Source organism: Gadus morhua, chromosome 9 (genome assembly GCF_902167405.1).
Source record: "Gadus morhua chromosome 9, gadMor3.0, whole genome shotgun sequence".
NCBI classification, from domain to species: Eukaryota; Metazoa; Chordata; class Actinopteri; order Gadiformes; family Gadidae; genus Gadus; species Gadus morhua.
Window position 1 is genome coordinate 19,207,506 of NC_044056.1, and position 16,141 is coordinate 19,223,646.

Sequence of the window (16,141 nt, forward strand, 5' to 3'; positions counted from 1 at the left end):
TAACAATGACTAGCCAATGAGAAACGGGAAATATACTACGACCAAAAGGGAATGCAGCCAGAAAGCTGGGAGATTTAAGACTTGCAGGTACCAGTGTAAGATCCAAATGGATTACAGCATGCTTACAGTGTGGTGGAATAAAACTGTTATTTGACGATAAAGTTTACTTTTTATCATAAATTATTAGTTTAGAAATTATCTTTCACATACCTGTAACGGGACACCTTGCTTTCCGATCGATTCACGCAGTTGTTAGCAACACAGGCAGTCATTTTCGTATTGATTGATGATGTCTATCTTCTCAACTGAGTTAGGTGAAAATGGGAGAATGTCAGCATGATCATCAATATATAGAGAACAGATTCCCCTCTCCGATACCTTACCGTGGTCACTGTCACCGCTAGGTCCATGTGCGCAGCGTCGGCTCATCCAAATTGCAAAGGTACCATGGACCCATAAAGAAAAGTTCCGCGTATTAAAACATGGATCCCATTCACTCCTAGGTCATACTTCCACGCCCTTACTGCATGACGCGCAGTCGTCTATGCGCGCAGTGCACGTTTCATGATGTTCCGGATGTAGAAGTATAGGCAATGATCGCAAGCAGAGGAGCGCGTCCAACATCTGAACCAGTCAAAAAATCGCTCTGCGACTTTTAGTGATAAAAAAGTCACTACAGGCCTAAAAACCATAAACGTAAGTAAAAGGAAAAACCTTGGACGTCAGAAGTTAACGGAGCCTTGCACTGAGCCCTCTCGGAGACCGGGTCAAAACAACATTTGTTTCGCTACGACTCCTTTCAGCTGCCCACCCCTCCTTCTCCTGCAATAAAATAAATCCAAACGGCTTATAAAACGCTTGAGGTAGAGTTTTGAAAAGAGAAAACTATCATTTTATTAGTACATAGTGTAAAGATAATTATGAGACTTTGATTGATATCCAGAAATAAATTGCGGAGACACATTCCTGTTCCCCGCTTATATTGGAGTGAAAGGAGATATCTGCTTCTGGGTCGCTATGAATCGAGGGACCCGTCCACAGCCCGCCAAATCAACTGCAACACCAGACTTGGCCACTAACAGTGCTGGATTGCGGAATAAGGCACTGCTCCTGGCGGCCGGTTGATAAATTATAACATAGGGGTTGGTGGGTAATAGGTCCATGGGTTAGGTTGGGTCGTGGCCCTTATGCGTGGCCCCCTATGGTGGCCCCGGTCCCCATCTCCCTTTGCTGGATGGCCTGTGTCAAAATCCAAAATGGAATGGACAAATGACTACAGCAGCCCAAACGATTGTAAATGCTTTGCTTTGTCAAAACGGCTATAATCTCAATATATCCACGATTCATTTCACTAGCAAGACGGGTACCAGATAGTATAAATGAATCTAAATATCTATTATATAATAATTTATGTTCATACAAAATATTAATTTAAATATACATAACAAAAGTAAAGTATTATACATAGCCTAAACTGCCATCTGACATTCTAAATCTCAAACTTTATGCAGATTAATGTTTTTACGTAGAACATATAAATAAAACAGCTTAGTCTAATTGTACCCACATTTGCCTAAAGGTACCTTGAATGAGGATCAGAAGACCAAAGCAAACACACCACATTGTAATGAATTGCTGTTTATTGTATGCTCTTGATAAAAACATTGGTCCACCAAAAACCACAGAGGAGCACATCATGCTGGGTTTCAGGACAAAAAGGTGTTGCTGGCACCCCACGGAGCAGTGCAGGCATCGGGGTCAGAGTCAGGGCTGTGGCCTGTCGGAGAAAAACCTCCACATGGTAGCATTCAGTTATTGCAACAGAATCTCTCCTTTTTGATCACATTAAACAGAACTACCATGCAGTGTGGTGCCCATTGTACAGCACTGTTTGTGTGATTTATTATAAGTCAGGCATTCAACATCCTCTCACACACTCATTCACACACACACACATCTGTATTTGGCCATGGCATCAACAGTCAATGCTCAAACATTTTCTTTTTCAGTTCTTCTTTTGTCAACAAGCCTAGTGTCGAAAACATTTTGGTTTTGCCCATGTCATTTTTTTGCAAACATTTTCATCCCAACAACACATGAATAGAGAAATAAACATTGAAGGGCCACTTTCTGCCAAGGGTGTGAAATGTGTACTTTCTTGCTGAAATGTGTTGCAGCACTGAAGCAGTTGAAAAGAACCTTCAGCTAGGTAATTCTTGGGACAATTGAGCATTTAGTTAGACCACCGAACAAATTGGCAAGGCGTCTACATCTAATCACAGCAATATGATGTATGGGAAATGATTAAACATGGGTTTTATTGTTGGATCACATAATGTTGACATCATCCAAATTTCCATGTGTAAAACAGGAATTCAATCAGTGTTTACTGCCTTAACAGAGAATAAATAAGTACTTTATAAGCCATCAAGTCATCGTGGCCGAGTAAAAACTGCTTTTCAATTACTAAGGTTGTTTAATAAATCATACAAAAAATGGTTCATCTTGCTCAGTTCCTATAAGTAAAATCATGAGTTGTTGTATAGCTTTAAGGCAGATCAAGAAAAGCTTTGCACATCTCTGAGTATAGTTACGTGCTTTAAAGGTAGCTTTGCATGTCAAGTTTACATCTTTCCTGAAAATATAAGTATTTTCCCCTTTCTGGTGCAAAAATGTATGCAGACATCTTCATAATAAAGCAAGAGGAGTAGAATCAAGATGTAGTTACAAAGCGAGTCCTTAACAGGGCATAAGCAGTGGGCTTTTCAACCCTATCATTTACTCATAGAGATGCTGTGGTACAACTTAACATTTTTGAAACAACTAAATTGTTTAATGGTATAATTACTTAATACACTGGGGGGGAATCGAATCATTGTCAACATTTATGCAATCAATCCTTGCAGTGGGGCCAAAGCACTCAATGTTTCCAAAATAAATATCCACATCGCTAGGAAAATGAACTTGCTACATCAATACAGAATAGTCTTGCTTATTTGATATATATATATAGTTCTGTTCATCGCTTTTGTAAACTTCACCACTGTCAACTACCGCACAGTACCATTTTGTCAAGCAAGTGTCCTTTCTAAAAGGAAAAGCAGTTTACTGTGCAGGGTACTAAATCCAGATGCAAACGGGCCTTACTATGTGCACTTTCCGTTTGCCGTTTGATATACAAGGGAATAATGAAATCCCAACAGTTTATACAATTTATTGTGCCTGTAAGACCTCTCCAATTACAAATAATGGTACAAAGAATAAAAACACGCAAATCCCCATTCACAAAGTGCAGTCAGCTTCAACTGGCTTTTTTTGGCAGGGGAGCCCATTGAGATGATCTGCTCTAGCTTGCCATTTAACACCAAACTATCAAAAGAACAAGCTACTGCATCTCACCCCGGCCGCATGTTTAGCAGCGGGGCTTAGCTGTAGTGATTGACCATTGACACATGGCCCCTTATGGCCTTGAGTCTGGTTGGTTACACAACAAGAACAAATAGACAGCAGAGAGCCTGTGAAATCTTAAAGGAAGTGCCTTCCTGTACCATAATGCGACCAGTAGTGAAGCTCTATCCCGTAGTTGATACCAGAAGTAAATATGAACATGAGCTAAAAGAAGGTATATAAACAGTATGGGCAGCATCGTTTGGAGGATCGGGTGAATAAAGAAAACCAGGACTGGAAGTGAGGGTAGTTAATGGGGTACTAACTACAGGTTAAAATATGAAGTGGAGAAAAGAAAATAATTCAGAGTTTTAGTTAACTTTGGGAGTGACATTAAAGGGGAATATCTTACTTTAAAATAAAATAAATGGTTTGGAGTACAAGTCTGAACAAAAATACTAACATCCCTCTGAAATATGAGTTACACACAACTTTTCAGTCTCCTGGAAATATTAATATTAGCAGAAATTGGGACTTCAGTTTGTTTCCCGATGGACAGGCGTCTGAACTATAAGGAAAGGAAGGCTTCATTCGAGCAGTCTACCCCAGTGCTGGTGACAAATATATAGCTAGTACACAATCTTCATTCTTTTAATCAAGGTTACAAAAAGCAAAAACCATTTTTTTTAATTTTTTTTCTTTCTCTGTGACGAAGTGTGAAGCGCTTTGCACCTCTGCGCGGATCCTTCCTCTCTGGGGCTACGCAGCCACTTTACTGTCCTTCTGGAACAGAAACACACCGGGGGTTACCACCATGCAGAGCCATCGGGCCATCGCTTTAGCAGGCAAGAGCCTGGACCTTTTTTGCCGTTTTATTTAGCGTACTGATAACTTCATTCGCGAGGCTGAATGCAGTTCCGTCCCTCATCAGAGATCAGGACACAATACCTAGTCGAGGAGAACGGCTAACACGTTACCCTGAATTCCGGGAGGTCTCCAAACTCCCGTCCCCCCTGGCTGCCTCTGTAAAGTCCCCTGTATCCTCCTCCGTGGGGAGGTCCGAAAGACCCCCGGCTGGCCGAGCGACCCCTGCCCCCGCGGAACCCCATGCCGCCGCCGCCGCCGCGGCCCCTGTAGCCCCCGCGGCCGCGGTTCGACCGCATGGGGATGCCGAAGGTCTCTGCGTTCATCCGCCTCTCCTCTGCCCAGGTCTGTCGCCGCTCCCTGCAGGAGAGATGGGATCCAGCGGGGGCTTAGTGATCCTGCTACCACCAGCCTGCTATTGGGAAATTGCTAAGCAGTTCGGCCGTCCAGCACGGGCTGATTAGGGATGAAGATCTGTTGACTGCTGCCATAACTAAAGCCCGGCTGATATATTGGCGGGCCGTCATATCGGCCGATAGTAGGCCTCTATCAAACTATCATATCGGCCGATTTATTAATATATTATTTTTTATTGTTTTTTTTATTTTGGTTATTGTGTTTTTGTTCAAAGGACTTTGAGTTTCATATCTTAAGTTTGTATTTTTATACATTTTATTTATCAGAACTTAGAAATTTAGATTTGGACTTTTCTGTTGTGACAATAAAACAATAAAATAGCCACAACCAAAGCTCTAGGATGAAACCGTACCTTGGGAAAACAGAAATGCCCGATTTCTCGTTCGCCTTTCTGTAAAAGTGATAAAGATATATTAGTAGAAACATATTTACAAGTCAATCACTTTACAAAATTGTTCCAATTAATTGTGACATGAACCTGAAGCTCGGCTACCATTTGTCATCCTACAATGCAAATTCACCTGGTAATACCAGTATCATGACAATGTAACATGGTATTCACCACAAAGTGCCAACGGCTCAACTCCATAAACTATAAAAACAATGTGAAGGATCAGAAGATCGACACCAATAACGGAGCCCTAAATATACCGGCGGCTGCATGTCTGGTGTGGTGTGTACCTGGTGTCGTCACAGGAGATGTTGTCGAAGAAAGACTTGGTCTTGTCGTAGTAACAGTTGGGTCCCAGGGGATCCCCCTCTTCCTCGGCAGGACCCTCGGTGGTTTGGGGCTCCAAACCAGAGTCTGGCTTTTCCTCTCCGTTCACCGCCTTTTCCGTCTTGACGACCTTATCGTCTGGGCGACACGACAGTAGCATAAATCACTTCTTAATGGTCAGCGGGATCCCACAAGGGAATGTACAAGCTGATAGGGCTGTGCGATATGGGACAAAATTAATATCCCCGATACATTTTCTCCATTTCACGATATACAATATATATATACATATTTTGATATCTCCTTTAAAGGACCCCATGAAATTGCACTTTTAACCTTTACTGTTTTCACTACAATCCCTGCAGACTATATACCATTCTTGGTTAACTTCCCAGGTGGTTTCCATCAAAACATTTTATATTTTCATGTTAGTGATTAATCACATTAATAGGCTTATAAGCATTAAGGCTGAATCATCTAAAAATATTTGACACATATAACTAATTTAGGCAGTATTTCCTTTATATGTAGGCCATTGCAATGAATTAAACTCAAATATTGTAAACTCATTTTGATACAATGCGTTCGATATTTTTGAGCCCATTGAATTTATTTAGGAATTGTAGGTGTGCTTCCCTCTACCCCCAGCGCCTTGCCGGGGTCAGATAACTCCTCTCCCCAACAAACCACGCAGACATGTCCCAGTTAACTATTTATGGTTGCTTGAAGTAGGGTAAAACATCGATGTTTTCCGAGGCCAACTTAAAGCTAGAAAAGTAGCATAAGATGACTGAGCACCTTGTATTCCGATTGTGTGTGTAACTGTTACGGAGCGTGCAGCTGGTAACCATGGCGACATCAGATCAGGCAAGACGTTACAAGCATTGGTGTGTTTTGCTGCACATCCTCCTCTCGATATCCAAAAAACTGCCAGATCACTGATCCCTTATTAGTTATTTTAGGAACCAGCAGTTCGTCCGCTTCCATGTTTCAATTGTCGATTGAATTGGTTAGGATACACTGCATCTACACTGAGCCGGCCTGCGCTGCAAACCGTAAGAAACTGGAAAATTAGTTCCCTCCCTTCCGCACCTAGATGTCGCGTGGGATTGGTTGGTGAATGTGTGACGCGAGTGTTTTCTTTACCCCTCACTCGCGTTACTGCGGGAGGGAGAAAGCCACTGGAGAATGTTTTGAACACGAAACCAACGCAAGTCTCGCCTGCCGCTTGAAAGAACTCAGATGACCGTAAAATACTTGATACTTACGAAATGATAATTTCATGTATCGCACACAGCTATTTCGGAGATGTATCGAATATATTCGATATATCTTGCACAGCCCTACGATCAACCATGCAAAAGCAGACCCCTTTGAGAACCACTGTGAGAGTAATTTGTATCTCAGAGATTTGTGTAGCCCCCCCATCGAGCTTCTATGGCCTTGGAAGGGCCGGCCTTCTGATCTCAATAAGACTTCTGAAATCCATATCCCATTATGGATTGTGACATGTAAATGTATACATTAGAAAAGTATTTGCTATTCATCTGTGCTTATAATAGCATGACAGATTAGGGCTTATGACAGGTTGGTGGGTTACCATTCTGGCATATCGCATCAGTTGACCCCCACCTATCAAATTCTTAGAATCAAATATCTTAAGTGCCTGTGACAGCTGTGTAGTACCTTTCAGCTTGAGCTTGCTCTGGAACTCTCTGTCGATCTCCTCCTTGTTGAATTGGGCATTGGCGCTCTCAAAGTCAAAGTCTTTCTCAAACTTCACCGGCCCGTCCCGGCGCACGTTGAAGCGCCCCCGACCCCGGTGACCACCCCCTCGCCCGCGGCGGTTGGGTGGGGGCCCTGCAGCTGCTGCGCAAGGGCAAAAAACATTGTCGTTGAGATGTCAAATTACAATTGATAGCATTATAAAACAATTGTATGAATTGGTTGAATCCGCTTCAGTAAGGTCAGTAAGCCACAGCTCCAGGTGCTTCATTTAAAAACTAAACAAAAGTAGAATGGCAATGGTATGATTTTCACTAAATTAAATAGTGAGTACTATCTCCTGCAGTTAAACCTCCTATATGGTCAACCTGTGAAAGGATTTCTGCTCAGGGTAAAAAAATAAAAGAATATATAATAATATAATATATAATATGATAATAGTCACTGGGAAAAGCCCTGCACTGGACTACCACAAGGCCCGAGCCTCCTACCGTCAGACGCTTGCCTCTTTACCTTTCAAGTGAACCTTGAGACAGCTTATATCCGGTTCCTTTCCTGACCATGTAGAGTGCGGCCGTGATGCATTCATGTTTGAGCAGGTGTACGCCGAGCAGAGGCCTCACCTGACGAGTTAAAGAAAGAGTGGAACGGCCCTGCGGCGGGAGCTCTATCTAGAGCAGCGTTGTGCGCTGCTGAGGCGGGGTGGGGCGCGGGCCAGCCCTGGCTGCTGCGGACTCCCCTGACAGGCTCACCCCGCCTTGGGTCCAGGCGTTCCTGGTGCGGGGCCTTCTGCGTGCCATGGTTGGCCATGGTGGGCGCCGTGCGGCCGTGGGCCGGGCTCCTGAGGGCCAGGCCGGGGGCGGGCAGCACTGTAGTGGAGGAGGAGGAGGTGGGGGCTGAGGAGGTGGTCTGCACGGCCTGCTCTAGCGTGGGGCTCTTCCTCAGGGGGTCCAGATTGGGGCTGCTACGGCCTGGAGGAGAACAAGAACTAAAACATGAGCGGGGGTGCTCAAAATACTGTTCAAATTAAGGGATTTTAGCACCAATATCGGTTGAGACAGGCGTTGTCTGTGTGGGCAGTCGGCTTCGAGAACACATCACGACAGCCCTACTGACGCTTACCGACGCCAACAGCGCCGAACTGTGGGGAGACCAAGGCGCCGCTGCTGAACTGGTTGTAGGAAGGCGCGGGGGCCCTGTTGAAGAGGCCATAGGAGCCGGCGGACTGGAACGGGGCAGAGGCAGTGGCTGGAGCAGGCGGTGGAGCAGAGCCCAAGGAAGACTACAGAGAGAACCAGAGTTACCTAGCCATCTGAACCTTAACATGTCTTATGACTCAGAGTTATCTGAATTTAATTGATTTAAAATGTGCTGCAGGCAAGAGTTACCAAAGAGAAAACATCCCCTCCCTCTTCACATTTCTCTGTTATTGAGAATTGTTCCATTTCTCACACCTAGTTTTGACAGGCAAGATTTATTCCCCAAACCAACCATTGAAAGAATCGTAATTCATACAGAGGCAGACGGATAATATTCTCACAGCGCATTTCACTACCAAATAGCCAACGGGTGGTTTGCCGTTTTAAATCTTACCTACAGCACCTTTGAGGTAATAAAACTACAAACCTGGACGATGGCTGGGTCCTGCGGAGGAGCACTTGACTTGGGGGGCTCACATACTGTGAGGTCCTTGATATCACTGCCTCTGAAGATGATGTACTCAAAGATCTCATCTCGGGGCGGGATAGGCCTATCGGTGGGACGGTCTTCCGTGCCAAAGGAACGAACTATAGAAAAGGACGAACACCACATTTAGAAACGTTAGGTCATACCAACCACAATAATGTTTAGCCGGATATGGACATACCACCAAGTTATGTCTCGTTAAGTCTTATCATATTATCACTAAGATAGGTTAGTAAAAACAACTATGACCAGGGGGTAACTGGTTAACACGTAGTAGAATAGTCTGCTTCGCAGGCAATATAATAGATGGTAAAGGTGGTGGGAATGTGTTTCGAAAGGAGAACAATGTGATCAACTTCAACAATACACCTGTGCTCGGCCAACTCCCCTGCGTGGTGACCATGCCTATGTAGACAAGCTGGCTCGGGTTAGCAATGGTTCATAATCCTAGAATTATAAAGCTAAATACTTTAGCTTGTAACCCATATATAAACATGCAGGGTAGCAGTTGCATTCTTTTTTTAACCCCTTCAAAAAAGTAGATTGACACATGGATTATGAACCAACCGTGGCTGTTCGCAAACTACAATACCTGTCACTTCCAACTTATTACTGACGCGAAATTAACCCTATGTGCCCCAGACAGCTTATCCTGCATGTCTGGCACAACAACGGATGCATAGCCGTATTTAGAAAGCCGATTACATATTGGCGGTGTTCAATGCTAGTCGACTAACGTAAGCAGGGAATATCTCAACGTGAGTCCATGAGCTACCTCTCGCCAGTGCGACTGTGGAGTTCTCAGTATCGATGGTGTACAGAATCCCTTCGTAGCGGATCTCGGCCTTCGACACCAGGCTGATTTTGCTGCCAAGATAAGGCGTTCCTCCGCTCATCGTGGCGCTTTATCCGACAGTCTCGCTCAAGAAGAAATTCGACGCCGGTCTCAAACCCCGCAACAGAAATCTAAAAATATTGCTCCAACTTTCTCCAATAGCTGCTTCTCCAAGCCCCGATTTTACCACTCCAACATGGCTACCTCATTTTCCATCAAATCGTTCTCAGCGCGGGGGTTAATGGGAAATCATAATATCGCGCGTTTACACTCTCGGTCGGATTATAGAGCTACACATACTAGAAAAGACGGTGATCTGCTCCATATACTTTTTGCGGGCAAAAACAAATCATACATTTGTCTACGTCTGTCGAATGCCACATTTTTGAATATCAGGAATGGAAATGATGTAGCTGTATTATAAGTGTTGATCTAATATAATCATTAAATCATTATTTATCTCTATTTTACCTAATTCCCTTTTTTTCTTACAGTTGCCGTTTCAATACGTTTGTCAATACAATCCGAATAGGGAAACAGCTAATCTCAAGAAAAAATTAGAGGGTTAGGGTATGACTTGAATGAGTATATATATATAAGTATTTGGCTATGAGCCTATTGAAAAAAAGTATGGGTAATACCTTGATAAATGTTTATTTGAATTATATTATTTTGATATGTAAATATTTTTATTTTTATATTCATATCATATCGTATGTTTCTTTTTATATCGTGTTTGTGCATTATATCGTGTTTTTCCATTTAGCTTGCTGTATATTTTGCCTATCTAATCAAATCATTCACACAACGGTCATAACATACACAAAAAGGAACGAATGACTTCCCATTTCGCTAAAAGAATGTGGGTTATTCTATTTGTTGTAATTCTATAGCCAAAAACAACACCGTTCCTGCGCGCATGCGTACATTCTACTATACGATTTGCACAACGGTCTAGCATCAAAGATGGCGGGAGCCTCCGACCCACTGGAGGACATGCTCTTCAATGAGGTAGATGAGAAAGCAGTTAGCGACTTAGTTGGCTCTTTGGAATCACAACTTGGTAATCAAAAGACTTCTACTGCTTCGTATTCCGAGAATAAAGGAGAGGGACCTTCGGGCGCTGTCAAACAGTTCTCAGGGAAAGTGCGTGATCAAGTGGGGTCTCTGGAGCAGCCACAACAAGGGCATCCAAAAGCGGGGTTAAATCAGGAACCTAGCGCCAATGAGGCTCTCCCGAACAAAATACTCGCATCTACTACCTCTTCCGTTACTACCGGGAGCGTTATAAACGCTGGATCTAATTTACAAACACTTGGGGCATCTTCTACTATTTCTCATGTACCGGGATCCGTAACTTTGGCGACTCCGTCTGCAGCTGCTAGCTTCAACAGGGCTACTGCTCTGGGTTCGGCGGGCACATCGGTAGTGACCGCTCCTAACCCAAACATCATCACAACGGCGGGTCTAAGGGCTGCTTCCCCTGGATTACAAAGTTTAAACGGCAACACCGGAGGTGTGAAGTTGGTGAACGCACCCGCCATCGCTCCACAAGCCGGAGCCAACAGTGTCATAAGTACTGTTAGTGCTGGTAGCTCCAATATTATCGTGTCCATGTCCTCCCAGCCTAACTTTACTGTACCACAGTCGTCGGTGGCTTCTACAATCACATTACCGAGACACCCTAGCCCATTGTCGAGTTTGTCCCAGAATGGTGTAGACCCTAAGGGTTCCCCTCTCATTACCCAAGGTGTAGCTTCCTCTACGGTCACTACATCTCAGGTCATGAATCACAACAACCCTCTCATGCATACGAAGATGTTGGTGCCCAATCAACCTGTTTCTGGAAACTCTGTAATTCTCGGCAGTACTCCGCCACCTGCAGCTAACTCACCCATCAGCCAGACCGTGACAAGTACCACTGTCACACTTGCGGCTGGTATGAAACCAGCCGTCAACGGAGTTGGTCAGCCGGCGGTGACTATAGTGAGGCACCCCACAACGCCTGTAATGGCAACGTCAATCCAGCAGCAGAGACCAGGTCTGGTTGCAAACACCACAAGGACTGCTGCGCCTCAGATAGCAGTCAGACCTCAACAGCAGACTACCATTCAACTTCCTCCGGGATTTACCATACCTCCAGGTAAGGAAACAGAAGTGTACCGCCGGTAGATCAGTGCTGCTGCTGATGCAGGTAATATAGGTCACCCAATTATCTATTTAGGATAGATTTTTAGGATTGTGATGTCTGGAAACATCACAATCCTCATCTCCAAAATTGTAACTGCATCGTATTCGTATTGAACATTCACTGATTCTTTAAGACACATAGACCGATGTTCCCTCTAGGATTTGTTACACTGTTTTAATCAGAGCAGAGCTCTGGGACAGATTATTCAGAAAATGTTAATGGTTGTCACCTAGCTGTTTTCCCACCTAAGACTAGATAGTCTCTCCTCCCAGAATCATTGCATCTTTGTTGTGATGTGCTAACGTCACCTCAAACAGAATGGTACAGAACAGCTTGTCTCTCTCCCTCTCCTCCCAGGCATGGTCCTGGTGCGTACTGAGACGGGCCAGTTGGTGATGGTCCCCCAGCAGGTTCTGGCCCAGGCCCAGGCAAAGAGCCAACAGGGCCAGGCGGTGTCCAACATCTCCCCCAGGCCTGCCACCCCAACAGCCGGCGCCACCATCCGAGTCAGCGCCCCCAGTCCGGTAAGGAAAGTGTGTGTGTGTGTGTGTGTGTGTGTGTGTGTGTGTGTGTGTGTGTGTGTGTGTGTGTGTGTGTGTGTGTGTGTGTGTGTGTGTGTGTGTGTGTGTGTGTGTGTGTGTGTGGGGTTGCTATATCCCTCCAGCCAGGAGGAAATTTTTTGAGGTTGGTCATACTGTGTCTCACACAAAACTACTGCCCTCTAGTTCTGACAGGTGAAAAGGATGGGAAAAAAAGGGCTATATGCAAACAACCGCACATTGCCTATTTGTCCAGCATTCCTTTATTCCTTGCCATCTAACTTCACCCTGGGGAGAAATGTGCACGTGGTTGAGAAGAACATGCAGCAGCCTATGCACTTCAACGTCCCCTTTACCCAAATGTCTTTTGGCAAAGAATAAAACTCTGCATGATGTTGACACACTCAAATATCACAATATTCTTACGGATCACATTGAGCAAAACCTGACCTTTTTGGGGGAGTTTATACAAATGCTTATAAAACATATTTATTACCACAGACTCAAACATAAATATGATGAAAGATTTTCTTAAATGCATTCACGCACTGAGAAGATTTGAAAAATTATAACAAAATTATGTTTATAGACACATTTATTATATTGTTAAGAAGGATTGGAGAATCTTACAATAAAGAAATTAAACCAAATCTCTGTCAAGAAAATGCCCACAGCGCACACAAAGCCAAAGACCTCTGGCCTTGACTGTATAAGTGGTGGTGGTTTTGTCCTCATACCAACCTCCTCTCCTCCTACAGCTTCCCGGTACAACCCAGACTGTCCGCCTGGCCTCCCCAAATCAGCCCAGAATGGTTCAGGCCGGTTCCCCCTCTCCCTCCGTTGTACAGGTGCGTGGTCTTCCTCTACATTTGTATTGGCAACATATCGGTTATCAACAGATCAAGTTAAAGTGACTTAAAAACATCTTGAAGCAATACGAGGTAGTCGATAGATTAAAATTACGTGAAATTGCAAGGGTTTCATTGAACGTAATCTGATGCTTAATGCACAACCTTTATAACCCTCAACAACTTAATTAGAAGTCCATTACGGATTTATGTTGTCATCACTTCAGGCTTTTGGGAAAAGTGCATCGCTAGATGTACGTTTGGAACTCTCTTCAAACTACCATTTTATTTGAAAAATAAGATCAGATTCCTGTGACTAGTATTTACAAGCATGATATTTAGAGTCACTGCACATCTCTGCTTCTTCCCACACAACTCTTCTTCCCTGTGAGCCACTGTGCTAAGAGCTGTGCCTGCTAGCATCAAACTGTGGATCTAGTTCCACCCATGACGTCATCGTGTCATTGTCCAATCTCCCACCAGGCCATCACAGTGGCGCCCGCTGGAGCCGGCGTCTCGGGGAAGATGAGCAACCCTCCCCCCAAGCCCGGGACGGTGATCACCGCGGGGGGGCATGCGCTGGCCAAGCCTGTGGGGGTCCAGCCCGGCCTCGCCATGGCCGGTGGGACGCCAGGGACGGGCGTCTCCCCCGCACAGCCCCGCACAGCCATAGTGTCACAAGTACGTACCCTCCCACCGACCGCGACTCTCGCCGTGTTCCGTTAGTTGTTATTGGTCGGGAGTCTGCTTTTAATTTATCCAAACTTCCCACTCCAGACGTCCCAACTCCGAATCAAAACCCACACAGCATCATCCTATCTGATACAGTTTAGGAATTTATCTTCATAAACATAACTATTTTGTATGTTTCAATGTTAACAACGTGCCTTGTTTATGAATTTGAGCGTGGTCATTATTTGGGCTTGACCCTGGTTATGGAGGATGCACATGGCCCTTGTTTCACCGCAACGAAAATTGCAAACCTAAACAAAGCAAGCCAAATTCTCTACATGAATTCTCTTTGTCATGCGAACAACAGCATTGAGGAAACAAAAACTGTCAAGTCAAGTTAATCAGCATAACTGCAAATTAATTGTCATGATTAAAATGAATGGCACGTAAGACCATGGTATGCATGAATTTCCAACCCACTTTTAATCCTTGCTTTAGAAAAGTTGTCCTACTCGCTCTACCTATAATGGTATATGGTTTCACTACATATGAAGTAATATGGAAATGAGAAAAGTATATGGCGCTGTCACGTTAAAATTGTACAAGGATTTTCAAAGGATGTAAGTCTGGGTTTGAAAACTCAACACCTTGTATAAAGCATCACTAAAAAAAGCGATTATAATCTGAAAAAAATTCAAACAAAAATTTCAAACATCTGTAAACATGATTTTGGGTTCTATTTTATCTTCGTCATTTTCACCAACACATTTTCAAAGTTCAAACAATTTCACCAGCGCATTTGCAGAGTTTCAAATCTGGGACTGTTCTAACAGTGTATTTCATTGTTTCCCGGTTTTGAAACCTTGTAAATGGGATTCTGCAAACAGGTGTTCATACATTGAGATATAAGTTTTGAAAGGTTGAATATTTAGTTTTAAAAACTTGTAAAGGTGTACGTTTACGCCATTGCAACGTATTTTTTCAGAACTGACTTTTCAGCACTGACTTTTCAGAGATTTGACGACACAGGCGCAAGCTTTGAGTCATGTGAATATTGGCAGTGTTCTGTCGCGCACTCGTTTTGAAACTCCTGACAGTCAAATCTGAAGAAAAAAAAAAACGTTCCTTGGGGCGGGACCATTTAGCTCTAAACCTATTGGTTGCTCTCGGCTGACGTACATTCCAATCACATGTGCCGTTCACCGGGCTGTGCGTGATTGACAGTGCTCTGCCGATGAAAAGAATGTGATTGGAATGTACTGACGTACATTCCAAGGGGTCAGACAACTATCATGCCATCGCAGGCCAACGCCCAGACTCTCCCATCCGCCAACACCCGCATGGGGATAAGGGAGGGACGAAGGATGTACACGTGCCGTTCACCGGGCTGTGCGTGATTGACAGTGCTCTGCCGATGACAAGAATGTGATTGGAATGTACGTCAGCCGAGAGCAACCAATAGGTTTAAAGCTAAATGGTCCCGCCCCTAGGAACGTTTTTTTTTTCTTCAGACTTGACTGTCAGGAGTTTCAAAACATATGCGCGACAGAACACTGCCAATATTCACTTGACTCAAAGCTTGCGCCTGTGTGGTCAAATCTCTGAAAAGTCAGTTCTGAAAAAATACGTTGCAATGGCGTAAATGTACACCTTTACAAGTTTTTAAAACTAAATATACAACCTTTTTGAACACCTGTTTGCAGAATCCCATTTACAAGGTTTCAAAACCGGGAACAATGAAATACACTGTTAGAACAGTTTGAAACTCTGCAAATGCGCTGTTGAAATTGTTTGAACTTTGAAAATGTGTTAGTGAAAATGATGAAGAAGATAAAATAGAACACAAGATCATGTTTACAGATGTTTGAATTTTTTTCAGGTTATAATCTCTTTTTTCAGTGTTGCAAAACCTTTTTTACAAGGTGTTGAGTTTTCAAACCCAGACTTACAAGCCTTCGAAACTTTTTTTTTCAGGTTTGAATTATGGCAGGAAACTGGCTCCATATGAACGAGCATGAAAATTTGCGAATGTTCAAGAACTTTCCTACGTCATTCGACGCGATCGCCCGTTGCCTGTCCACCAACCGAGTTCATTGGTAACGAGGAGTACTCGAGTAATCGATTCCTCACGCCCATCCCTAGTTAAAACCAAGAATTTCTAACTAATTTCCTTTTGAGGTATTGAAATTGTACTCACAAGTGTTTCACAGAATAAGGAAGGGTCTGTACGCTCATGACTTGTGTGACTATTTATAAAAA

The 16,141-nt window shown here is 43.8% G+C and overlaps 2 protein-coding genes across 3 annotated transcripts in view; one reads left to right on the top strand and one right to left on the bottom strand.

The window, feature by feature from the left end:
- Positions 1 to 1,622: 1,622 nt before the first annotated feature.
- lsm14aa (LSM14A mRNA processing body assembly factor a) lies at positions 1,623 to 9,881 on the bottom strand. 2 transcript variants are annotated; one of them, XM_030365082.1, is made up of 9 exons: positions 9,573 to 9,881; positions 8,738 to 8,898; positions 8,234 to 8,393; positions 7,735 to 8,082; positions 7,073 to 7,255; positions 5,350 to 5,524; positions 5,021 to 5,059; positions 4,365 to 4,611; positions 1,623 to 4,167 (listed from the first exon to the last, which is right to left on the bottom strand). In XM_030365082.1, exons 1-9 carry the CDS (start codon positions 9,691 to 9,693, stop codon positions 4,147 to 4,149), a joined length of 1,455 nt encoding a protein of 484 aa, XP_030220942.1. In that variant the 5' UTR covers positions 9,694 to 9,881; the 3' UTR covers positions 1,623 to 4,146. The 2 variants fall into 2 exon arrangements, with proteins under 2 accessions (XP_030220942.1, XP_030220941.1); XM_030365081.1 differs by having other exon boundaries at positions 1,623 to 4,170.
- A 682-nt stretch (positions 9,882 to 10,563) lies between these two features.
- The window catches only part of LOC115550851 (transcription initiation factor TFIID subunit 4), a 29,495-nt gene continuing 23,917 nt past the window's right edge, over positions 10,564 to 16,141 (top strand). Inside the window, exons 1-4 of the mRNA XM_030366195.1 lie at positions 10,564 to 11,775; positions 12,181 to 12,347; positions 13,121 to 13,210; positions 13,694 to 13,891. Coding sequence (XP_030222055.1) covers positions 10,599 to 11,775; positions 12,181 to 12,347; positions 13,121 to 13,210; positions 13,694 to 13,891 — 1,632 coding nt within the window. The 5' untranslated portion in view covers positions 10,564 to 10,598. The remainder of the gene's footprint in view (positions 11,776 to 12,180; positions 12,348 to 13,120; positions 13,211 to 13,693; positions 13,892 to 16,141) is intronic.